This window comes from Chaetodon trifascialis, chromosome 21 (genome assembly GCF_039877785.1).
Source record: "Chaetodon trifascialis isolate fChaTrf1 chromosome 21, fChaTrf1.hap1, whole genome shotgun sequence".
Classification (NCBI taxonomy): Eukaryota; Metazoa; Chordata; class Actinopteri; order Chaetodontiformes; family Chaetodontidae; genus Chaetodon; species Chaetodon trifascialis.
In genome coordinates, this window is record NC_092076.1 from 20139466 (window position 1) to 20165238 (window position 25773).

The 25773-nt window shown below is 38.6% G+C and overlaps 2 protein-coding genes across 2 annotated transcripts in view; one reads left to right on the top strand and one right to left on the bottom strand.

The window, feature by feature from the left end:
• The window catches only part of ryr2a (ryanodine receptor 2a (cardiac)), a 198882-nt gene that overhangs the window by 158511 nt on the left and 14598 nt on the right, over nucleotides 1-25773 (top strand). Inside the window, exons 86-105 of the mRNA XM_070990859.1 lie at nucleotides 38-137; nucleotides 679-758; nucleotides 1122-1198; nucleotides 2201-2274; nucleotides 4075-4092; nucleotides 8748-8828; nucleotides 9376-9464; nucleotides 10011-10139; nucleotides 10580-10684; nucleotides 12220-12301; nucleotides 18130-18288; nucleotides 18421-18575; nucleotides 21169-21384; nucleotides 21541-21813; nucleotides 22023-22229; nucleotides 22320-22625; nucleotides 23092-23162; nucleotides 23359-23509; nucleotides 23866-23952; nucleotides 25181-25450. Of these exons, the coding sequence (XP_070846960.1) occupies nucleotides 38-137; nucleotides 679-758; nucleotides 1122-1198; nucleotides 2201-2274; nucleotides 4075-4092; nucleotides 8748-8828; nucleotides 9376-9464; nucleotides 10011-10139; nucleotides 10580-10684; nucleotides 12220-12301; nucleotides 18130-18288; nucleotides 18421-18575; nucleotides 21169-21384; nucleotides 21541-21813; nucleotides 22023-22229; nucleotides 22320-22625; nucleotides 23092-23162; nucleotides 23359-23509; nucleotides 23866-23952; nucleotides 25181-25450 (2730 nt within the window). The remainder of the gene's footprint in view (nucleotides 1-37; nucleotides 138-678; nucleotides 759-1121; nucleotides 1199-2200; nucleotides 2275-4074; nucleotides 4093-8747; nucleotides 8829-9375; nucleotides 9465-10010; nucleotides 10140-10579; nucleotides 10685-12219; nucleotides 12302-18129; nucleotides 18289-18420; nucleotides 18576-21168; nucleotides 21385-21540; nucleotides 21814-22022; nucleotides 22230-22319; nucleotides 22626-23091; nucleotides 23163-23358; nucleotides 23510-23865; nucleotides 23953-25180; nucleotides 25451-25773) is intronic.
• Nucleotides 1-25773, bottom strand: part of adgra1a (adhesion G protein-coupled receptor A1a) — a 339338-nt gene that overhangs the window by 154676 nt on the left and 158889 nt on the right. The window lies entirely within an intron of this gene.

The following is a 25773-nucleotide window of genomic DNA, read 5'->3' on the forward strand; positions in this document are numbered from 1 at the left end:
CTCCCTGTCAGACATGTTTCCTGTTTCACATAAATAGGAGAAAGAGATGGAGAAGCAGAAACTGTTGTATCAGCAGGCTCGACTGCATGACCGTGGAGCTGCTGAGATGGTGCTTCAAACCATCAGCGCCAGCAAAGGTAGGTTTCACTGCCTCCCACCTCCTATGACACTACTATATATTATTACTATACTATAACACTGCTAGCTGATTGAATGTGCTGTCTAGTCACTTACAGTGCTCAGGTTTATGCTTGTACAGTAGATGACAACTGAAGACAGCAAACGTTTTTCAAAACCAGTTAGAAGGTGCTTACTCTACTTTGCAGCACTCCATATCGGAAAGTCTTTCAGAAAGTCACACAATTGTAACCTTTCAACTCATTACTTCAAGTGAATGATGCTTTTTCAGATCAATTTTACACAGTCAGCGTCCATTTAAAGCACGGGCTGTTCAAACCTTCATTATAAACATCACGTCAGGACTTGGCCTCTGACATTTGAACTTTTATGTAGTTTTAGTCCAGAATATAATTGATTGCTATATTTATTAGTTTTCTCTACCTGAGAGTGGGGCTAAATTATTGAAATGTAGAGGTGCATCAATTCTGTGTTGACTGTGACAGAGACTTGAAATGACCATGGTAGACAGAAGACTCATGTACACTTCCTTTTCCCCAGGTGAGATGGGTCCCATGGTGGCCTCCACTCTGAAGCTAGGCATAGCTATTCTCAATGGAGGAAACTCTACTGTACAGCAGGTATTTCAGTGTTCAGTCACTGATCTTTCTGTCATGTACATGACCAGTTTTATCATGATATCATGATGTGACTGTTTACATTGTATTTGAAAGGCTATACACTCAGTAACCACTTTAGGTACTACTGTACATTTTATGATACCTAAAGTATTCACTCATTCATATACGCATTTCTGACAGTGTCAACAAAAATTGAATATTATGAGCTTTGTAATGCTAGGTGTTTAGGCAGGGCTGCAGTATTTGACTGAATGGACACATGTGTACAAAATATGCAGTCCAAGTCCAGAGTTCCTGTGAAGAGCCTTGTGTTTGTTGAGACCCTGTCAGAGAGTTCATTCCTTTGTGGTCTTTCTCTGACAGAAAATGCTGGATTATCTGAAAGACAAGAAGGATGTGGGCTTTTTTCAGAGTCTGGCTGGTCTGATGCAGTCATGCAGGTAACTCTCCAATCTCAAAAAACAAACACACCTACAATGTCTTCACACCACAGCTGGGTTGGTTAATGGGCTCTGACAGGCAACAAAGAGGGCGCAGGAGAATTGAAGGGGGTGCGTACAGATGCACAGGTGAAAAAGACAGGTGCATACCTATGTTCCAAACAAAACAGGAAGTAACTGTAGTTTGGCCCACTGGTTCGACCGCTCACCCACACGTAATTGTAGTAGTGTCTGTGACACACAGCTCATGGAGGCAGTTAACTTAATTTAAAACACCGAGACCAGATTCCTCTTATTCTCATAGCCTTAAGTGAGCACACAGACAGGAGACATATTGTTAGTTTCAGTGGGACTTATATCAGAGGATATCATTATCCATGACCATCATATCATCATATCACAGAAAAAAAAGGTCATCCTTATAACCAACCCCTGCACCATGATGCTTTTAAGCTTTTTTCAGTATCAAAGTAAGTCAGTGATAGCTGTCTGTTTTTGCAGATTGCAAGCAGGAGCTGCTAATACTCAAGCTAATTTGGCATACTTTTGTAATGGCTTACAATGGCAGGGCTCACGTTCGGCCACATTGTGAGACTTTGAAAACCTCTGCTTTGCAACATCAGAATTCCTTAAAGTAATGAATGTCGAACACTGCCTAGTGTATCTCATATCTTTGACCATCCATGACTCCGCGATGTTATGTGTCATCAAGCTGGTAGAACGTTTTGCAAAACCGATGTCAAGTCCCTACAGATACATCAGTCCTGGTATGATCATGAGGTTTTAGTAGTACACATACACTAACACCTTTATTTATTTTGCACTGAATAGGCTGACTCTACATGATCTCAGTGAGGTGGATGGGGTGGTCTTGTTTGTTAAAATGAAAGGTGCAGCAGAACAGTGCTCAGCGACAGGTCAAGGTTGCAGGTGGGAGGGAGGGAGGTCAGTGAAGGGAGCACAAAATAACAAAGATTCATGATACCTTTGTCTTTATTTCAGTGTTCTGGATCTAAATGCATTTGAGAGGCAGAACAAAGCAGAGGGGCTGGGAATGGTGACAGAGGAGGGATCAGGTAAGCTTCACTGTGTTCACGGCTCATTGATTTATATTGTTGAATGGTCACAGCAGTAGGAAGAAAGCATCAATGAATATTTTTTTACTGGATTATTTTGATGTTAAAATGCTTTTCTTCACCAGGTGCAGGTAACATTCTTAAATGTCACTTAAATCAATCTACCTATCGAAAATCCAGAAGGCCCTGCTTGCTGAAAGCATTGGTTTCATAGTGGAAAACTAACGCGCAGATTTTAAGTTCGCTGAAGGAAAGACTTTTTCCTTCTTCAATTCAAAATCTCAAAGTTTCCCATGAAAAGATTTCAGACATTTACATTAGCATGTCCTGTACTTGTCTCCAGCAGTCATAATACTGTAGAAAGGGATCATTGAAGTAGTTACTAGAAGAAATTCTCTTTAGTGTTGCATCTTGTTTTTTATTTTTAATACATGAAAATTCTTTTTATCCTTGTCAAACCATCATTCTTTATCTTGCTTTGTCCCTTTTATGCTGTCATCACTTTGGTTGAGCATTTCGTTGAATTTTATCAAGTGGTAATGAAGTATTACCTGTTGTTCACGTGTGTCATCAAGGATGATTTCCTGGTGTACAACTGTAATGTATGTGCTTATGATTTGCCTGTTACATTTTCTGTGTGTATACTGTACATTTGTTACAAATGTTCAATCATCCTTTAGATTGCATACTGTTACTCTTCAAAATTCAAATCAATTACTTTCATGTAGACAACAGTGTAGCATTCTTCTTTGTTTTTGCTATTTTATAGTTCTAGATTTAAAAATACAGTAATAACTAACTACTGTGTAATAATAGCAAATTATTGGTGCATACATTATTAGCATGTTACAATAGGTGCAGCAATTACTAAGTACAAGTTTGTTTTAAGTAGTTTCTGGTTCAATACAAAGTTAAACACCTGTAATTATTCTGTTATATATGACTTTCATTTCACCTCACTCCACCTCAATCCTCTGATGTCCATCCTAATAAACAGCCATGCATTTTGAAATCAAAGAGAAAAAGATGTTCCTTAACTCCAGAACTTGACTGAGAATCATCAGGTTTTTAAGTTTTCCTCAGTATTAAAGTCATCCAGTGATTGCTGTCCATGGAAGCAAACAACAGCAATTTCAAAGAGGAACTGCTAGTAGCTAATTTCACACACATGTGTGTGAAATTAGTAATTATTATTACTGAAATTAGTAATTGTGCCAAATTATGTATAATTTGGCACAATTACTGTCACTACATAATTGCATTTCTGTACCAGTCAATCCTGCATTAATATTACTACTTTGTTTCTTGGTATTCATGACAAGTAGATTACGATTGTTTAAATATCAAGTAAATACATATGATGCTCATAATTAGGTGTTTATCCAACTGGATGGTATTTTTTACAGAAATGAATTCTATTGTGCAGTAGATGTGCAGAATCAAGAAGACTCACTTCCCAAACCAGTAATTACTAAATTACTGAATTTGTATTAATCATTACTGCACCTATTCTAGCATAAAATAGGTTCATTGGTGTATATCTATAATTTTATTTGAATTTTTTAATTTCCTTTAGACAACACTTACTGAGTTTTAATAAGCTGTACAGGTTTGCTGTCAACACATTATTTTTTTCCATGTTGACCAAACAGCTGAATTCGGAATTTTTAAAGCTCTTTTCCCTATATGTAATCTTTTTCTTTGTTTCTTTCTTTGTTTCTTACTTTCTTTCTCTCTTTCTTTCTTCCCCCTGTTTTCCTTTTCTCATTTTGTTTTACTGCACTTTCTTCCCTTCCTCAGTCATCACTCATGAGCGTGGTAATTATGCCTCCTGCCATTTTCTTGTGTGTTGGTTGGTCTCTCTCTCTCTCTCTCTCTCTCTCTCTCTCTCTCTCTCTCTCTCTCTGTCTCTCTCTGTCTCTCTCTCTCCCTCTCTCTCACTACGGTTGGTTAGTTGTTGTGTCAGGTCTGTCCAGGTCCTGAGTGTTGACCTTCAAACCTCGTCCTTACCTGCTCTGTGCTTGTAGCTACTTTTCTGCTTTACCCTCACCATTCTAATATTATATTTATTTCTTTTCCGTTAGGCCAATTATAACTCGCTCTCTGGTTGGTTTTGTAGTTGGTTGTTTCTTAATGTTTAAAGACTTTGTCCACTTCTGAATTTTGATGGAAATTGTCTCATGTCATTCTCTTCCACAATAAGCAAACTGACGATGATTATTCTGACAACTTCTTTTGGAATATACCATACTGACGTTAAGCTTTAAAAATCCAGACATGCGCGGGCAGAAGTAATAGAAGTGTAGCTGTAGTCACAACCTGCCATGTAAAACAGAACCCATATCTGCCTCCCTCTCAGGATTTGTACAGTATCTGGCACATTCTAAATCTCACTAATATGACTATTTAGCTACCCCCACCATCATCCTCCACCCCCACCCTCTTCGGTTATGTAGTCAACTTAAAGTCAGCTGGCTGTTTTGTCTCAGTAATGGAGATGGTTAATGTGCTGGTTGTTATCTGTTGTGAAGTGTACAATCTCGTCTGTGTTCTCAGCCACTATCTCTGTCTTTCTCTAACTCACTCTTTTAGGGCTGCAATGAATACATCAATACATCAAACAAAAAATTGTAGATTAAACCCTCAATTAGCTGCACTTACATATATGATATTGTTCTAATGTATGTTTAAGGTGAAAAGGGTCATTCATAGTGACAAATGCACAAAGAATTATCCCAAACTCTGCAGTTCCTGTCAGATCTATGAGCATTTTGGCGTCTTTCGGCTCTTTGTTTCGGTTTTATGCTCTGCAGCTTAACCGTTTGGGTCTCAGCGTTCTCATCAACACTGTTTCCAGCAGCAGCAGCCAGCTCCGATAAAACCACAGCACTGCTCATCTGCTTAGCAGAGGACAGCAGACAGCTACAGCTAGAAACCTGCTGCTGAACATAGTGATTTTAAGCATTTAGAAGCTTAAGAAGTAGATGTTTATTCTCAGGAGTTGGTGGAGAACAAAAGATAGCTGAAATGTGGCCAGCTTTAACATTTTGAGATATCAATGTCCTCTCTTGTCTGCAGGATTAATTTAGATGAAATTAACCAATATACACAAGGATGAATACACCTTTTTTTCACCAGTTGCCTGTTTATTAGATGAACTGTTGGACTGTGTGTCAGAGATGTTATAGTCTACTGTCATTGATATAAATGGGGTGGACAAAATAATAAATGTTTTTTAGTCAACTGTTATAGTATGACTGATCTTACATTAGGGCAGAGGACAGTGTTAAAAAGATTATGACATTCTGTGTTTTTAATTGCTTTTTTTTTTAAGGACAGTATTCTAGATTTAAGATTTTTTAAATATTCAATGTTTAGATTCGTATGCAGCAAAAATAAATAGATAAATAAAATGAGAACAGAAGTATCCAGTAGTTGCAGCCTTACTTTGTACTCATCTCTCACATTTCCATCCATTCTGTTGGGTCTATGCCACCTCTTTGCATTTTGGCCCTTGCAGTGGCTGATTTGAGTGGAGGGGGGTGAACTCTGATCCTTTTTCCTTCCTTCCTCCCTTCTTCTCTCTGTTTACTGGCTGAGCTGTGTTCTGTAGTCAGTGTACTTGTCCTTCATGACTGTTTTGCTTATGTGACAAACTTAATTTGAATTACCTGTCCATTTTTTATGATTTCATTTTTTGACTTAATTTCACCCCAGTATTGTATTTTAAACTCATGATTTGGTTGTAGTTGTAGTCATGCACTATATTGTGAATAGTGTTACTTAGAGGTTTTGATGAACTAGAGGAAATTTTATGTGCCTTTACTGTACACCACATCCTTAGTTAATTATTTTCATAATCCTAATCTATAGAAATGATATTTACTTGTTGAGATATTAAGACTGAAGCGTTAATATGCTCTCATCATTTTTTCCAACTGTGAAAAATGTATTCCCCTCATCTGGTTTATCACTGTGTTGGGAATAAGCCTGAAAGTGCCAATCCCAAATAATATTTGTAGCTGACTTTTGAAATTCTAGAAACAAATTTTCATTGAAAAGAAACATGAGATATCTACTTTGGTAAGAAGTAGGTTCAGATTACTCACTATTATTAAAGACAATTCTAAAGATCATATGCTGTCATTGTGACATCTAAGATTTAAGACAACTTATCATATTTACGAAAATATTCAATAGTGAGTTTTATTGCCATAGCATCAATAACTGTAGAACAGGGGTTGAGGTTGATAAAGTCTTTTCAGACTTAAGATTTACTCAGTCCATATATCAGTCCATCCAGGAATGTAAGACTTGTCATCACATGAATCACACAAATTCAATGAATCCTCACATTGTTTATGTGAGCTAGCAATTTTGTCCCAGCTTTACAAAATTTCTGGTTGAAATTTTAAGAATTCTTGCAATTACCCAATGCTTAAGTTCAATATAAAAATCTAATTCAAAACCAGGAGCTACTGATAATAACAGGACTGCTCAGTAACCATTCAGTTAATCTTAAAATGACATTTTAAAACGAACATCAGCAGGCCGTCCAGGTGAGCGTTTTAGCCTTTGATCAGAAATAATCTCCATCCAGACTGAAAACGCTTATCATATGACCATTCATGTACATTGAGCATGCATGTGCCTCCTGTGCATGTAGCATTAGAAGCATAATAAAATGCAGAACTTAACTGCACAACAGCTGCTAGCAAAGACAAGAAGGTCAGCAATATCTGTAATTCAGTACCCATGTTGAATAAACTGCTGGTAGGTGCTGCTCATACATATATAAAAGTTGATACCTCTTAATTTCTTCCTAAAAGGATCACATGACGGATCACGGAAGGGCACTTTTTGACTGACAAGACCCAATCAGGAAGTGGGTGTCTGCATCATTGCTTTCAAAAGTCCTCCCACAAAGCAAACCTGTAGTTTTCCCGTCATTTCAGCTTTCATTTTTTAATGATAATGAGACATAGTCTGTTTAATAGGAATTTGTTTTCAAAATCAACCTGCTGCTTCACTGGAGGGTAGAATTTAAAGTGTCACTTCAGTCAAAGTTTTAAAGTGGGAGCATTTCTCCCAGAGAAGTGACCAGGAGTCAGCAAGACTCTCTGAACGTGGGATTTCCTGATTCTATAAGAAGTGGTTTCACCAGGAGGAAATCCTGTGGCATGCACTCCTTCTGCACCCCTCAAAGTCTGTGACCTCGAAGTAGGTAATGGAAAGTAGAAGGATGGATGCATTATGAACCATGCAGCCATTATCTCTGCCTCATAGGGTGGCTGGAAGCCAGCACTCATTGCGTGAGAAGGAAGGTACACCCTGGACTGGTGCTGGATTGACCCCAGAATGTTTGTGCATTGAGTTAGTGGTACTAATTGCTGCACCACTTTAAGTGCCACTGCTTTAAATGCTTGTATTATTTTTAGGCTTTTGAGCAGTTATTATATATTGATTATTGATCAGTTTTAAACTGTTACTACAAAGTAACAGAGTTTATTATAACAATTTGGTGCTGATATTTTCTGTTAGTCAGATCCATTTTTGATTTCCATTGTGGCATAAGTCAAACTAAACCTCTGATATCCTGGTCGGACTGATCTACACATACAGTCAGGAAATGTTGTACTGACACTAAATTACTTGCACTGAAAAAGAAAACTGCACTTTCAGTCTTGTTTCAGACCTACAGAATTTCCTCCCTCAGCCCAGTTCAGTTTGTTGTCATATTATATTGATGTATTCTGTTGATGTTATTGTAGAAGTTATTGTGCAGTGTCTCATCTTCCTTTCTCTGACCCTCTTTTCTTTTTGCATTCTGTGGTTCAAAGCAGCATTTTAGCGCAGTCAGAGAAGCTGTCCTCCGTGTATTTGTAATCTATGCAGAATCTACAATGGCAAGCAGCAACCAACACTTGTTACTTCAAATGAAGCAAATCTAGAGAAAACATGACCAGAGTTTAAATCCAGTCCTGACTGTAAAATGCTGCAGTTTAAAAACCAATCCACTTCAGTCTACCACCAAGTGCTGTGGCTGCCCACTGCTCATCCAAGAATGTGTGTGTGTTGGTGTGTTTGTGTTAGGTAAGAATGGTGTATTATGACTATACACCTTTCACTGACTGAAAGAAAACACAGGGGATTTCCTCACACTAGCACCATCTCTTTTTAACACTTCTTCACTCTCCATCTTGTCTGTACATCCCTTTCCTATATGTTGTCTGCTTTTGTCTCCTCTGTTCTCTGACTTTCTTTATGTGTATGTGTGTCTGTATATATGAATGTGTGTGTGCATTCATGTGTATGTTTGCACATGCCCGTGTTCTTGTGTGTATGTTTGTGCATACCCATGTATGTGCTTGTGCATATGTGTGTCTGCATGTGCGTCTGTCTGTGTATGTGTGTGTTTGTGTGTGTGTGTGTGCATGTATGTGTGTGGGTGTGTGTTTCTTCTCTCTGGCCAGGTGAGAAGGTCATGCAGGATGATGAGTTCACCTGTGACCTTTTCCGCTTCCTGCAGCTGCTCTGTGAAGGACACAACTCAGGTGTGTGAGCAATTTCTCTGGTACTTACTGTACTGATTTGAACTGCTGAGCGTCTACATTTTGATTAAAATAACAAATGACCTACTAAGACTGTTTTTAGGTCATGTTGTATTTGTCTTTTATTATGCGGTTCTACCACATTTACTGCTTTGTTTGAAGAGAATGCCAGAACCTTTTACTGGCTACCAAACGAAGCCCCCCAGTTACTGAAATTGTTGAGCTTACATCATTATTTTAATGCTATTTGCTCACAACGAATGTGTCATTGCAGACTGAAAAAAATTGTTAGATTTGTGTTTTCTTCAACCAATATGTCAATGTCACCTGAAAGGCCACATTTTTACATCTCTTAATCAACCCACTGATTAATGCAGACGTCACTTATGACCCCTTCTAAAGATTACAATATTTCCTCTGTATCGAGTTCATTCTGATCCAAGGCATCGCAAACATGTCGGAATGTTTTACTAAAATGTTACCACTATTGTATTTATTCATTTGAACACATTTTACAATATATTGCAATATTTTGTGGTATTCTTTTCAGACTTCCAGAACTATTTGAGGACACAAACAGGAAACAATACAACCGTCAACATCATCATCTCGACTGTTGACTACCTCCTCAGAGTACAGGTTAGCTCCTTCAGGCCACTTCTGCTGGTTCATAAGGGACTTATTTTCCTGTTTTAACTAAAATTTGAAAAAACTTCACAGGGTCATACAGTCCTCATACAGTCTTGACTTAAAAATATGTAACTTCCATTCAGTTAAGTGAAATTTTAAGGGACATTTTCAATTCAGTGTGAACTTTAGCAACACAACAAACACTTTTATCTTTTAGTGTCATAAAGGAAATTCTTTTTTAGTTTGTGGTGTCAATTTTATTGCCAAAAGACATGGTATAGAAAATAGTTGAACTGTTTGTGTTCTGTCTGTATAGCTGTAATGTCCCAATGGCAGAAAGAAAATACAGAGGCCCATGTAGTAATATCCTCTATCTAATCCTGTTGCTGATACTACTACTACTTCTACTAGTAACAATAATATAACTGACTGTTTAAAATGGTTTCCTTAATTCTATTCTGTCTTAATTAATCTGTTTCATTCTTGTTTTTTCTTCTCTTCCCCTGACTACCCCTCCCCTGCTCCCCCCTGACCTCCTTCTTCACTGTCCTCCAGGAGTCTATCAGTGATTTCTACTGGTATTATTCTGGAAAAGATGTTATTGATGAGCAGGGCCAAAGGAATTTTTCCAAGGCAATAAATGTGGCCAAGCAGGTTTTCAACACACTCACAGAGTACATCCAGGTATGAGAAGACACTGCTGCCAGGATGAACTGACACCTGTTGTTCTCAGAGTGTTCTCAAAACTAATGAAAAGGCTTAAATAATAGAAAATTTTAGTAGTCATTATGAGTCAATAGTTATACTTAACCGTCCTTTTTTTCTTCAGTGAACTGTTGCTTTGTTCACACACTAAAATGAAGTAATGCAGAGAGATTCCATACTTCTGATAATTCATTTGGCAGATGAGAAAAGGACATGATTGTCTGTTTTTGGGTATGACAAGAAATCAGTAATCTGAAAGAAATAATTTCTGCTATAGAGGGAAATGCACGATGACACTGACATTCTACAATATCTATGGGTTGTAACAGTAGCAAATACATATTTCAGTGTAGATATGATGAGTAAAAGAAATTGTTGGTTGTTCTCTGACTGTTTTTTTTTTATTGATGATCTTGTAGGGTCCATGTACTGGCAACCAGCAGAGTTTGGCCCATAGTCGACTGTGGGACGCTGTGGTTGGTTTCCTGCATGTCTTTGCTCATATGCAGATGAAATTGTCTCAGGTGAGTTTAAATTGCTGGGTGTGGGGTCCCCATATTCCCCGTCACATTTCCACTGTCAGCTATCTAATGTAAAGAAAAAGTGCCCAAAATGTTATATTATAATGTTATAATAAAATCTGAGATCAACCAAGCAGACCGAGACAGAGTGCTGTGTTTTCGTTTTTACGGAAACATGGTTCAATAACAGCATACCGGACTCCGCCATCCAGCTGGAGCAGCTAACATGATACCGAGCAGACAGAGCACTCATTGAAGGAGGTTAGACCCACGACGGCGGGGTTTGTGTTTACATCAGGGATGCTTGGTGTCAAGACGCTGTGGTGATTTGTAGACACTGTTCACCCCTCGTGGTTTATGATCATCAAGTGCCGGCCGGTTAACGTCCTGTACATATAGCAGCATTGACAATAAAGTTGACTTGATTTGACTTGACTCATTCAGCTCATTCAGCAACAGACTGATCCATCCCACTGCAGTGCACAGAATTTAGAGTGACAGAATTGAGTGACAGAATTTATTTTATTTTATTTAATATTAGAAATAAGTATCTACATTTGCTCCTTCTAACTCTTAAGTATATTACCTTTCTTGTTTTTCATTTTTATTCAGGGGCTTTTTGTAACAAAAGAATTTCCATTTCCATTTGATAACCATTGTTCAAATTACACAGTAGTTTGAACAATGGTTAGGGGGTTGGACTTATGTAAATGAGATGCAGCACTGTGTTACCTGGATAAGAATCTTTCAGGCTGGATTTCTCAAAAAACTAGTTTGAGGAGTGCCTACATTCAAATGGCCACATCTTCTTCAAATATTTTCAGATTTCCATGTGTTAGACATTGTTGGAAAGCTTAGAAACTACACTTTAAATAACTGTAAATAACTCAAAATGCCCCCTGGGAGACTTATTGCTGGTTTTCTCATGACTGGTCACCTTTTTAAAAAGCCACTCATTCACTCAAATGCCTCCAATGAGAAGCGGCAAACACACATTCTTGCCACCTCAACTGGTGAGACTAGCCACCTTATGAAGAAGCCTTATCTTGGCCACTTGTATCTGAAATTTCATTCTGACCATAGGAAAAGGCTAGAACAAAGAATGGACTGAGGGTTCTGCTCGCTGCGGCCAATACCTTTAAACAGCCAGCCAATCTCACAGTCCTTTCACCATCGCTTATGAGGAAGAACTAGACTCCTCCACCTGGACCTGCTGTTTTCTTTCTCACCTAAAGTGAGGGGAAAAATATATCATAATATTCTTTATTATACATTCAACTCCAGGTATATTTTGCCTTTAGTGTATAAATTTAAATTTTGAATGTGCAGATTTTTACAATGTTTCCTCATATTTATAGCAACCATGTTTTCATTGAGGCCCCCAATTCCTTCACATTAACATCAGATATTGTTAGTTTAAGACAAAAAACTACCAACGAAAGAAACCTTTCTGCCATGGATCCTTCTGAAATCATTAACCAACATATAGATGGCTGGCAAAATTCTTAACTTATCTTTTTTTTCTTGTTTCACCTCAGGACTCCAGTCAGATTGAGTTACTGAAGGAACTGATGGATCTACAGAAAGATATGGTGGTCATGCTGCTGTCTATGCTGGAGGGTAGGTTTGCACTCATGACAACACCTGTAGTAAATACTAAAGCAGGCATGTTTTTTTTTTTTTTTTAAATAATTGAAATTTTATTGGATTTTAACATATTATCCAGAAAAAAGACAAATAAACAATACAGAACAATAATAATAAAATAAAACCAATAAACAGGCAGGTTATAACAGACATTGACACATATTAACTTAGAGGAGGTGATTATTGAGTCATAGTCCTGAGTAGTAAGTACTACTAGTGTAGTATAATGCATCATCAGTCTCTTTGCCTGGTCAGGTTGTTTCCTCCAGACATATATTGGCTAAAATCATCCCACTGCTCACAGATCATATCATTTCTCCCATTCATTCTCGCCAGCATCTTCTCACATGCAGCTGTTTCCATCATTTGGAGCGTGCATGAATTCAATGTAGGAGTTTGAGGTTCCTTCCAACATCTCAGAATCACCCGAGGACAAGTCACTAGGCCTGTTTTTAATATTCCAAATTGTGATTTATTTAAAAGCGGCACCATGGTTTTCTCTCCAAGAAGACATAATCTCGATGATATGGGAAGTTAACATCCTAACCATTTACCAATATAATTCAGAACATTTTCCCACAGGGCAAAGACCCTGGGACATTCCCATAGTGCATGCATGTATGTGCCGCGTTCTTTTCTACATTTCCAATGCAGGTCATCTTTAATTAGACCCATTTTATTGAGTCTGGTTGGTGTATAATAATATCTGTGAATTATTTTGTACTGAATACATTTGCCTCTAGCTTCTCTAATGTACTTCTCAGTGTTGGAAAGAATCCCCCCCCAATACTTTTTCATCCAACACAAGCCTTTTTCCCAGATCTTCCTAAGAGTTCTACAGTCACTAATAGTCCCAGGGACATATCTCATACCACTTAGATGCTCTGTGAAACATTGGTGGTAGTTGTATGTAGCTTTCTATTAAATTTTTATCTTGATCAAAGGAAACTTTTTTTTAAATGCAGTCTCTAATCTGTAAATATTTCCAAAAATGGCCTTGCCCATCTAAATTACGTTTTTCCCTTAATCTGTTATAAGAAAGGAAATTGCCTTCTTCAAAAAAATCATCTAATATTCTAATACCCTTTCTTAACCATAGAGCCGTCTGTTTACCTATTTTTATTTTTGGATTGTGCCATATCGATGCATGTGTTTGAGTATTATGGGAAATCTTACAGTTTTTATGTACTTCTTGCCTCGCTGTTTTTGAATGTATTAGAATAGGATTCATCATATTATTTTTCTCCTGTTTTATTGTTTGAGCAAGGATTTCAGTAGGTTTAAAAAGAAAGGTAAGCTCTTGTTCAATCAAGATCCAATCCAGATCAGTATTTGTATTTGCTTTGCCATCTCAAAAGAAGTGCTATAATACTGTATGTTTGGCAAGGATAGGCCCCCTTCCTTCTTTGGCTGATATGATTTGTCTATATGAATTCTAGGTCTTCTTCCATCCCAAAGAAAATAATTTTATAATTTTATAATAATCATCTTGCTATATCTTTGTAATAGTTCTTGTTGAATGCATAAAGGTATTCCAACTAAATAATTAATTTGCAGAACAACCACCAGGTATTCACTTTTCCCCATAATGTCAAATGTAGTTTACTCCAATTATCCAAATTAATTTTAATTTTGTTTAATACCTACTTAAAGCATTTAAATTTTAAGGCAGACAATAAGTTCTTGGAACAAGTTTGAGACACTGGCAGAGCTTCAGATTTGTGCCAGTTAATGCAGTAACCTGATACTTTAGAATATGTTTCAATAACCTCCAGCAGCGCTGATACAGAGTTAGCTGGGTCTTGACTCAATACCAAAATATCATCGGCATAAAGGAATAATTTATGCTCCCTTCCTCCTCCAGTAACTCCCTGAATTTTTACCTCCTCTCTTATCATAGTAGCTAAGGGTTCAAGAAATACTGTAAATAAAAGTGGACTGAGACTACATCCCTGACGAGTTGATCTGGATATATTAAAGAACTGAGGTATCATCCCATTAGTAAATACTGCAGCCTTGGGACTTGTATACAGAACTTCTATTTACCTACAAAAACGATCCCCAAACCCAAATCTTGATAGAGTTGCAAATAAAAAAGCCCATTCAACTCTATCAAAAGCCTTTTGAGCATCCAGAGATATGGCTGTTACAGGATGTGAGTTTGTTCTATTCATCCACATTAAATGTAAAAGTCTTCTCATGTTATCGTTTGATGATCTTTTTTTTTTATAAATCCCACCTGATCTTTGTGTATAATTGTTGGTAAAACTTTATCCAGCCTCAGTGCTAATGTTTTAGACAGTATTTTACAGTCAACATTAATAAAGCTAATGGGTCTATAATTAGCTGGGTCAGTTAAATCTTTGTCTTTTTTGGTATTAGTGTTATAATGGCTTCATTAAAGCTTTCTGGGAGTGAGCCATACTGAAATGCTTCACGAAGAACTTCCGTACGTACCGGACAGAGAATATCTACATATTTTTTATAGTATTCGGCTAGAAAGCCATCTACACCAGGTGACCTCCCAGCTTTCATACACATGATGGTAATTCTTACTTCAGCTTCTGTTATAGGAACATCCAACCTATCTTTTTTCTCTTGGGAAAGGTGTGGTAACTTTACCTTCTGGAAGAAAGAATTCAAGTCTTCATCACTAGTTGTATTCATAGATGTATACAAATTTTCATAAAATTTTTTAAAAACTGTATTGATCCCTTTGGATGATGTAATTAATTTATCCTTTTCTCTAATTGCTGTAATAGTGTTATCTGCATCCTGCCGTTTAAGCTGCCTTGCTAGTAGCCTCCCTGTCTTTTCACCATTTTCATAAAAATTAGTTTTAAGCCTAAATAATGAGTACGAGTATGAGTGTCTTTTTATTATATAATTCTGTGCAGCTCAAATTTTAATTGACAAATTCTTCTAAATTTCTCTTCCTCATTATCGTTCTGCTAAATCTTTCTCCAGTTTAATTATTTTCCTTTCCAGTAATTGTGCTGTCTCTTTACTTTCCTTTTTTTTTCCATGAGCTGTAAGATATAAACTTTCCTCTAACAAATGCTTTAAGTGTGTCCCAGACTGTAGCTAATCTTTCTGTAGTTCCTATATTTAAATCCAAAAATGATCTAATATCATCCCCAAGTTTTGCAGCAAAATGTTCATCTTGTAATAAACTAGTGTTGTTTCTCCCTCTCCCAACCTTGTTTTTATCAACTTGCAGATCCAGTTGTAATTCGATCAATGCATGATCTGTTATTGCAGTAACTCCTATGTTACAATCTGTAACTAGGTCAACTGAGGGAGAAATCAGAAAAAAATCTATTCCCGTGTAAGTTTTATAGGAATGGAAGTAGAAAGTATATTCCCTTTCCTTTGGATTAGTTAGTCTCCAAATATCTATTAAACCCAACTGCTCCTGTAAATTATGTATTGCAGTTCTAGCCGTAGGGGTTAGACCCATCCCGGTTTTACTGTGATCTAGGCGAATGTCCAGTATCTGATTGAAATCTCCCCCTAAAATGATTTGACCATCCATATTTCCCAGCATTTCAGTGACCTTGTGGAAAAAGGTTGGGTTCTCTTTGTTTGGGGCATAAATATTACACAATACAACTTTGACTCCATTAATAAGGGCCTCTACACTTATAATACGTCCATCAGTATCTTTAAATTGCTTCAACAGAAAAAAATTAAGTTTCCTGTTGACAAGAATGATAACTCCACAGATCTTGCTAGATACTGAATTATGAAAATCTTCCCAACCCAGTCACTTTTCATTTTTAGAGCTTCCTCTTCATTTCTAAAATGTGTTTCCTGAATAAATGCCACATCTATACTTTTAGATTTCAGATATGTAAGCATTTTTCTCCTCTTAACTGGAGTACTGCAACCATTAATATTCCACAATGCTATGTTAACATATTTACTACTCATTATTATTACTGTATAACTTAACTTCTTGCATCCTTAACTGATGCTATACCCTTTACCAGCTCAATATAACACGCCAATGCCATTTTCCTTCCATAATAACAATGAAAAGAAAAACTAAACCTGCATCTTGAAACAGAACATTTTAAATCAGCAATCAAAATTAACAATAACTCAAAAACCACCGCCTTTAAAACGAACATGACAGTGTAATAAGCCTCTCTGGCTTAGTCTGATTTCGGTCCGTGTGAGTCCTATGAACGGCTACCTTTGCCCACTTCACCAACCGTCCGGTTGTGGCAGCATCTGTAGATCCCTACTCCTGTCGTATTTTCAAAATAAAGTTCTACTCTCCATAGTTTGCATGTCAAACAGTCAGTTAGTAGTTTGGATATCCTCTCGAACAAAATCCTCGGCTCTCTTCGGGTCAGTGAAGCTCCATCTCTTCCCCTTCCATGGTTAGCTGGGTGTGCTAATGTGTGCTACACCTGATGCTGCCACAGTGTTTTCATGATGGGGGAGAACCGTCTCCTCTGGTCGGAGCGCTCCTTCGTCATATCTTCGTAGATAGAAAGAGTGCAGTCCTCCCACCTCAATCCCCTCTCCTTCTTTGCTGCTGCAAGAACTTTCTTGCTGTGCTGTGTAATGTAGAAATTTCACCAGTATCAAACGTGGTGGCTGGTTATCATCGGGTCACGGCCCCTGCTTCTGTGGCTTCTCTCGATCTCAAACTCATCCCCATCTAGTCCTAAGCCATCACAGTATCTTCTTGATGTAATCACTCATTGTGCTTCCTGCTTCCTTGCTTTCTTTCAGTCCAATCAGCCTGATATTTTTCCGTCTGCTTCTATTTTCCTGGTCTTCAACTCTGTTCCATGGCAGCTCCACTCATTGTGTTAACCATTTGTTTTCATTAGCCATGCATGGCGGAGCTATCCTCCACATTAGCAATGCAGCTTTCAGCCTCATCCAGTCTCATCTGTAAGCGTGGGTTAGAGCGTGTCTAAGATACTGCCATTTCCCAGGTGCTCCCCACGTGACTCCACCAATCGGGCCAAGCAGGCATGGTTGACTGAAAGACATGATAAGAGTGACAGAAACACAAGTTCACAAGGTTGCGACCAGGGTGTTTGCACTGTTTATTGACAATAGTTTAATCACAGTTTAATCATCAATCTTAGAGGCTGCCAATATTTGCAAAGTGTGGTTGAGTTTTATATCAAGCAAGAATGAATTTCACTTTCAAAACTCAAACCATTACTGAGTGTTTGTAAAGGAAAATGTGATGTAACACACTGATGAACATGGCCCTGTTCCGACTTTTTTGGAACATGTCAAATTCAATACAAGTTTATCAGTTTCAAGATCAAAAATCTTGTCTTTTAACTGTATTCAATTTAATTGGTTGAAAGTATTTGCAAATCATTGCATTCTGTTTTTATTAAGTTTTACATAGCGTCTCAACTTTTTTGTGGAATAACGGTTGTAGGCTAATTTAAGTGTCTGCCCTTTTTATGATAGCCACTGGCTTTAGTGAATAATTTGGATGTATTAAGTAAAGGAAATAGATGTATGTATTAAAGGTAATATACAGTTACTCACTGGAAGTGTTATTGATGCATGTACATATACTTGAGGATATGAGTAATTTTCAACAAAATGAACAGTGACTGAAGTCGTAATAGAAATAACAAAAGATAGTTGGTGGGGCTGAATTTTTGAAACATCCCACAGTGAGCTTTGAGAACAGGGTCAAGCACTGCAAATAATTTGATTAAGGCTTTGCCTCCTGTGGATGGTTAAAATATGTCTTGTTGTGTTGTGGCTTCAAGACAATTCCTATACTTTAAATGTGTTGTCTTGTTTGACAGGTAATGTGGTGAATGGTACCATTGGGAAGCAGATGGTCGACATGTTGGTGGAGTCCTCCAACAATGTGGAGATGATCCTCAAGTTCTTTGACATGTTCCTCAAACTAAAAGATCTGACCTCCTCAGACACTTTCAAGGAGTATGACCCTGATGGAAAAGGCAAGACTCTAAAAACACATTTCCTGTCATCATGTTTGTCATTTGGGGAAGCATCAGATTCATTTTAAAGTAAAATGATTTCCTGAGTGGCAAGAAGAGAGCTGCTGCTGATTTATCAACATTTACCCACAGGTGTCATCTCCAAGAGAGACTTCCACAAGGCCATGGAAAGCCACAAACATTACACCCAGTCTGAGACAGAGTTCCTGCTCTCCTGTGCTGAGACTGATGAGAATGAACTCCTGGACTATGAAGAATTTGTGGAGCGCTTTCATGAGCCAGCCAAGGTAAATGCTTTGATGTTTACAGATCTTTAAAAAATCTAACACGGGCCTTAAATGCAAACCCTACAGAATGATTAATCTATAATTCTAATCTAATTTTAGAAAATTGTTTTAACATCTCATAGGGGATTTAGTAGGAGAGCTCTCTTGTAAATTCTATTTATGTGTCCTCTTTTCCTTTTTTTCTTCTGCCTTTTACTGGATAAAGATGTTCATATCTTTGTCAATAGAGTAGAATTTGTAATTTGGTGCAAATCTTTGTATTCTTCTAGACATTTATGCCTTTGTTTTATTTGTTTGTGGATCATATAAATGACCCGACTTACTTTACATAGAGTAAGGTGGGATAAGAAGTGGCTCGTTTTTTTCAATTCAATTAAATTTTAATTCAATTTTATTTGTATAGCGCCAAATCACAACAAAAGTTGTCTCAGGACACTTTCCATACAGAGCTGGTACAGACCAAGCTCTTTTATCTGCAGAGACCCAAAGATTCCCTCATGAGCAAGCTTTGGGTGGGCGGCCATTTGCCTCGACCGGTTGGGTTAGAGAGGGAGAGCAAGGGAGAGCATTTTTAATTAGCTTCTAAGCTCGACTGGGGTCACACTAATTGGAAAAGGAAATGGAAAAGAGAAAACAACATACTGTAGTTTATATTATACTGTAGCAACTTTTTGCTCATTTGACTCCAGGCAACTCCTACTCCAGGAGTATGAAGGAGGTGGGCTGGTTGGATGGGTGAAACAAGCATGACTTTCAGCTGGGAGACCGCTGTTTGTGATCATTGCCAAACCAAAACCCAACATTGACTTAATCTAACTTATGCAACAAATTTAACTTATGCAATGTATGTAATAGTAATGTTTTTAACCCAAACCACGATCTTTTCCCTAACCAGGTACTTTTGGTGCTTAAACCAAGTACTTAACTGCTGGACCTCTGTCTGAACACCACCTATTTCTATTACAATGTGAGCTTTTACAGAGAAAAGCATGACTGTGCCATGGACTGACCAGTTTCTTACATTCTGGCTAACCTCCACATGGAAAAAGTAGAAGGGAGAGTTTTGAACCTCAACTCCTATGATAACAGTCACATGATCCAGGAAGAACATCAACACTGCAGGTGGTGAAGAAAAGAGGAACAATCGAAACAACATCTTCATTCCATACTTGTCTGGAGTGTCTGAGAAACTCAGGATTAGTTCTCAGCAAATGTCATTGTCTCCTCTTCCCTGTGTTTTTCAAACCCAGCAACACACTAAGACCCCGTTTACACTTAGGGAAAACGCATATTTTTTCATGTGGTTTGGCCTCTTGTTTACACGCAAACGGAGTAGCTTTCATGGAAAACGATCATTTTTAAAAACTCTGGTCAAAGTGGAGATTTCTGAAAATGCCGGCTATTTGTCGGCGTGTAAACTGGGTTAAACGGCATTGTGGCCTCAAGTGAGCAACCTATGTTTACACTCGCGTCCATAGGTTTGGCATAGTTATGATGCGCTCGACGGCGTATTTATCTGGGTTCATGTAAACGACTACATTTTTGAAAACGATGTTGTGTGCACAATGTTATTTTTAAAAACGGAGGGGCTAAAATATCCATTTTCCAAAATACCTTGCTACGTGAAAATGTAGGGTAAGACAGTTCTATCCAAAAGATTGCACACCCAAACACAAGAAAAGCAATCTAGTGTATGCAGTCCAATGCAGTGAAGAATGCACATACTTGTATATCGGGGAAACTAAGCAACCATTAAACAAACACATCCCTCAACAAAGGAGCAAGTCTACGACACCACTTATCCCCCACCTACAATGCTGTCCTTTTATCCCTTCCCAGGAGATTTAACAACTATTCACAATTGGCCTCATGTGTCCAACAATTATTGTTTCCACTTGGCCTCAGGTGAATCCAATGATGAACAACTGCTGTTACACAGTCAGGAGTACTAATGACACAGGTGGTATCAATGATCTTGATAACAACCCCACAAAAATGCCTTGGACTCCCCACCAGTCAGACCTGAAAAAGCCCCTTGGATGGGATGTGAAATGTCTTCAGGTTTCTACAAGCAGATCCAGTTGTCTTACATTCATCCTAACCAAGCAAATTTGGTGCCTAAACTTTTACAAACTGAGACCATTTCACAGCCTTAACTATGTGATGATGGAGGTCCAATACACCTATCACTGGTACTAACGACCTTATATGTTGTTTTGGGAGTCTTTGGCAATCAACCTATTCAGTCGGTACAGTATGAGGGTGTGCTGTCACCAAAATGTTTAAAAACTTCTCTAATATCATGTGTCTGACAGTAATTTAGAGTAATAAAAACCTTGCTGTATATATGACATCTGTGTGTGCTTTCACTTGTCAGATGTACTTACTGTCAATAAAAATTGGGTTCAGATCTACCCCAGGAAAATAGACCTAACTAATATCTTGAGAATTCATTCTTTGGGGACCTCATCTATGACAGGATTTTAGAGGCTCTCAAGCTATATAGTGGGGAACATGCCAAAAAAAGGAAAGTTGTATTCAAAAGAAAAAAAAAGAAAAAAAAAACACTTCAAACTGAACTGTGTTTCTAAAGGACATTGGCTTCAATGTGGCGGTTTTGCTGACCAACCTGTCGGAGCACATGCCTCATGACACCCGGCTGCAGACCTTCCTGGAGCTGGCAGAGAGCGTCCTCAACTACTTCCAACCCTACCTGGGCCGGATCGAGATCATGGGCAGTGCCAAGCGCATTGAGAGGGTCTACTTTGAGATAAGCGAGTCCAGTCGAACACAGTGGGAGAAACCTCAGGTACAGCTTATGAACAAAAAACATAGGAACACAGTGAGCATAAAATGTGTCACTTCAAAGAGATGCTACTTGATTTGTTTAAAGTGTTCAGTAGTGACAACAAATTCCCAAATATCCTCCCAGCTCCTTGTGTTCACTTATTTACCTTCTACCCAGGTCAAAGAATCCAAGCGTCAGTTCATCTTTGATGTGGTGAACGAAGGAGGGGAGAAGGAGAAGATGGAACTGTTTGTGAATTTCTGCGAGGACACCATCTTTGAAATGCAGCTGGCAGCTCAGATGTCTGATGCTGGTGAGAGATCAGCAGTCAAAGAGGAGAGTGAGCGGGAAAAGCCAGACGAGGAGAACCCTGAGATGGGCTTCTTCTCTGTTACCACTGTCCGCATGGCACTGTTAGCTCTGCGATACAATGTCATGCTGCTCATCAAGGTGAGAGCACACAAAGCACCAAACACAGCTGACATTCAAGACAGTGGGTGGCTGTGTTTTGGAGTGTTTTAAAAGAATATTTGACTTTGAGCAGATAATCAGACAGGTGTTGGGTGGTAATGAAACATGACTGTTGATGCTGTTTGATACGGTTACATGACAATGTGTAAATGTGGGCATTGAACAGTTTTTGTTATTACTCTTTTCAGGTGCTGTCCATGAAGAGTTTGAAGAAGCAGATGAAGAGGATAAAGAACATGACAGTGAAGGACATGGTGACCACCCTCGTGTCCTTCTACTGGTCGGTGTTGCTTGGCCTCCTCCATGTGGCATTCAGTGTGGCCCGAGGATTTTGCCGAATCTTCTACAACACCTTCATGGGGGGCAATCTGGTGGAGGGGGCCAAGACCATAAAGGTTTTTGTCTTTTGCATAATTCTAAAACAATAGAGCAGTCTATCTACAGTGAGAATTGTTCCTAAACACATAAACTGCCTCCATCCTCAGGTGTCAGAGCTGCTGGCCAACATGCCTGATCCCACCCAGGACGAAGTGAGGGGCGAAGGGGAGGACAGGGAGAAGAGACCCTCTGACCGCAGCTCCCCAAAGGAAGACTTGGCTGACCTAGCAGTCAACACCAGTGAGACTGAGCTGCTGTCAGACATTTTTGGCCTAGACTTAAGAAGAGAGGGGGGGCAGTACAAAATCACCCCACATAACCCCAATGCCAGCCTGACTGAACTGCTTAACACCCCGGTACCTTCCCCAACACCACCCACAGCACCCCCACCTGAGCTTAGACAGAGGCATCAGGTGAGTTCATGATTATTGTTTTTTTTTTTTTTTCCTTATTAATATTTTCTTTCTTTCTTTCTTTCTTTCTTTCTTTCTTTCTTTCTTTCTTTCTTTCTTTCTTTCTTTCTTTGTCAGATGAGACTGACCAACAGACTGACATTGACAAACACTCATTACTACGTGAATAAAGCAATGATCAACCTCATCCGCTTCTTTGGGAATAAGTGTGTGTGTGGTTTAATCAGATTTGACTGACAGTCATTAAACAAGTCATTCAAAAGTTGCTAAATCCTGATTGGTGCATGGGAGTATGTGACATCTTGTTTTTTCAGCTTCCAAGTCCAAGAGCACAGAGATAAAAGAGATACAGAAATGACCTGTCAAATTATCAAAATGATTCTAACTCTGCAGAAAACTGCATTTTCATGAAACACACCCTTACCCACACACTGGCTTGTTTGTCTGAAAGTGTTTTCTGTTTCAGTCGAAATCGTCCTCTTCAGATGAGAAAGAAGCAACAGCAGAGACACAGTGTGAACCTGAGAAAACATCTGAGTATGTTTACATATTTACTACATAATGCAGCGCCTTTGATTAGCAGCTTGGTGTTATAACATCAGAGTGTGTAACAGCTGCCAGACCATTCAGTTAGGCCAGCAAAATCTGAAAATACAGTGAAATAAATGAAGCCACAGTGAAGCAATATTTTATTGTCAGCTGTGTGAGAGTGTGAGCTGTTTTGTGATTTCAGGAGTGGACATGTTGAGAAACAAGACAAACAACAGAAGAATGAGAAGATGAAGCCAAAAGTGAGAAGGCATCACACCTCGAAGTCTGATGAACCTGATCTGCAGGAGTCTGCCTTCTTGAAGAAAATCCTAGCCTACCAGAGGAAACTACTGGTAGAGGAATTCTTTCTGTCCTTTTGTTTCTACGGTGCTGGTCAACTCTGTGTCAACTCAGTGTTTTCCATCCTCCTGTGAACATTTTCACAAAGTTTCAACAAATGCTGGTCACAGACATTGTGGACAGTAGAAGTGAGGTGGAGGGTTCTGATATAATGCAGTTATCCAAATGAAAGCAAGCAACCATCACTGGAAATTAGGTTGATATTTTCAAGTGATGACATGAGTGATGATGTGAACAGCACAATTTTGAAACAGTTGATTTAAAAGCTTGTTTGGAAGTCTGACATCAACCGCTCTGCCTGTCGCATCCTGAAACGCATCAGTAGCTTCTCTGTCTTTCTCCCCTGCAGAACTACTTTGCGAGGAACTTCTACAATATGAGGATGCTGGCGTTGTTTGTTGCCTTTGCAATCAACTTCATCCTCCTATTCTATAAGGTAGTTGTTCACAAGTGATGTTACTGTCATGTATGAGTGGTTTTGGTAAGACACAGAAATGTTCATTTTTCACAGACCTTCTTTTCTTGTAGCTACCACATGAGAGACCAACAATAGCATATTTAGACCAACAAGCACTGCAGTAAGACATTGCTGTAGGCTGTGTGTGCTGCTACAGGATAAAGGTAGAAAATGAAATTTAACCCTGGTTTATTCTCCTTTAAGGTATGAATGTACAAATCTCGAAGGTTAGCATGCAGCACTGTTTTTTTCTCTGTCTCAATGTTTGCAAGGTAGAACATGAAAATAGCCTAATGCTGTAAGTACATGCTGCAAGTTTTTCTAGCGGACGTACCTGATAAAACCTGCCACAATGACGCCATCAGTATGAAAAGGCCTTGAAGCAAAGATTGCAAATTTATTATAGGGACAAGAAAATATGATTCACATTTTTAAAGCATTAATAAATCTTTTTCTGTTAAGACTGGGTCCAATGACAAAATTAAATATGAACATTGTTCCTCATGGTGACCCACAGACTCACAGATAATTATCACCCAACTCTGCAGTTCCCCTCAGCTCTTTCTTTCAGCTCATTGGTTTGGTTGACAGCCCTTAGCATTATTATTTTGGTTCAGTCTCACCACTCTCATCAATGTTGTTTCCCACAGCAGCTGAGAAAAAAGATAAAGACTGACTCTAAAAACTGCACACTGTCTGTGAGGGACCAAACAGCAGACAGACAAATGTGAATATTGAGTAAATATTGGATTCTTTAGATGAAGAGAGAAATGACTCCACGTGAGTGCGAGTGTTGTTCTCTATCTGCTGAATGTGTAGAGACCAGTTTTTTTGAGATAATATGCCAATAATGTGTTTACAGCTTGCCCCGCTGCCTCCAAGTGGCCTAAAAATGCATTGCAATGAACTTTGCTGTGGTCAAGTGCATTTGATAACTTTACATTAGTCAAATTTTCATCTTATTGTTTTCCCTACTTGTATAAGGTTTGGAGAATGAACCCTTTTGTGACAATCTAAACCCTTGCCAAGCTTTATAAAGGTTCAATATGTTATTGAAGGCTAAAGTATAGGATTGTCCATGTTGCTTATATGATTTCCTTCCCATGAATTTGTTATCAGAGTGACAACAACTGGTCATGTTTTCTTTTATTCTTACAGATCTAGCTTGATTCCTGTATTTAAAGGACTAATACATTGTCCCTACCAGGTTTCTACATCATCATCTGTGGTTGAGGAAAGAGAAGTAGTGTACCCCAGCAGCCAACCAGACAGCAGCATTCAGTGGGATCCACTGGCAGGTGAAGCAATGGAGACAAAGGAGGAGGTAATGGTTGAGGCTGGGGAGCCCCTGAAGCCCGTCACAGTCCGTTTTGTTCTGGAGGAGAGCAGTGGATACATGGAGCCCATGTTACGGATCCTGGCCATCCTGCATACTGTCATCTCCTTCTTCTGCATCATCGGATACTACTGTCTTAAGGCAGGATAGTTACTACTGATCTATAGCTGAACTATTTAAAAGATATTGGAATCTGTAGACGTTATTTGTCATTAAAAGCCTGTAACAATCAAACAACAAATCATTTATTATTACAGTCTGTCATTTAATCTTAATATTTTTAGAAATTGACATTGTTCAGAGATATTGTCAAATAGAACCAATCCAAGGATTTGAATTCCCTGAAATGAAATATAACTCCATAGTGTGTGTGTGTGTGTGTGTGTGTGTGTGTGTGTGTGTGTGTGTGTGTGTGTGTGTGTGTGGGGGTGGGTGGGTGGGTGGGTGGGTGTGTATGTGTGTGT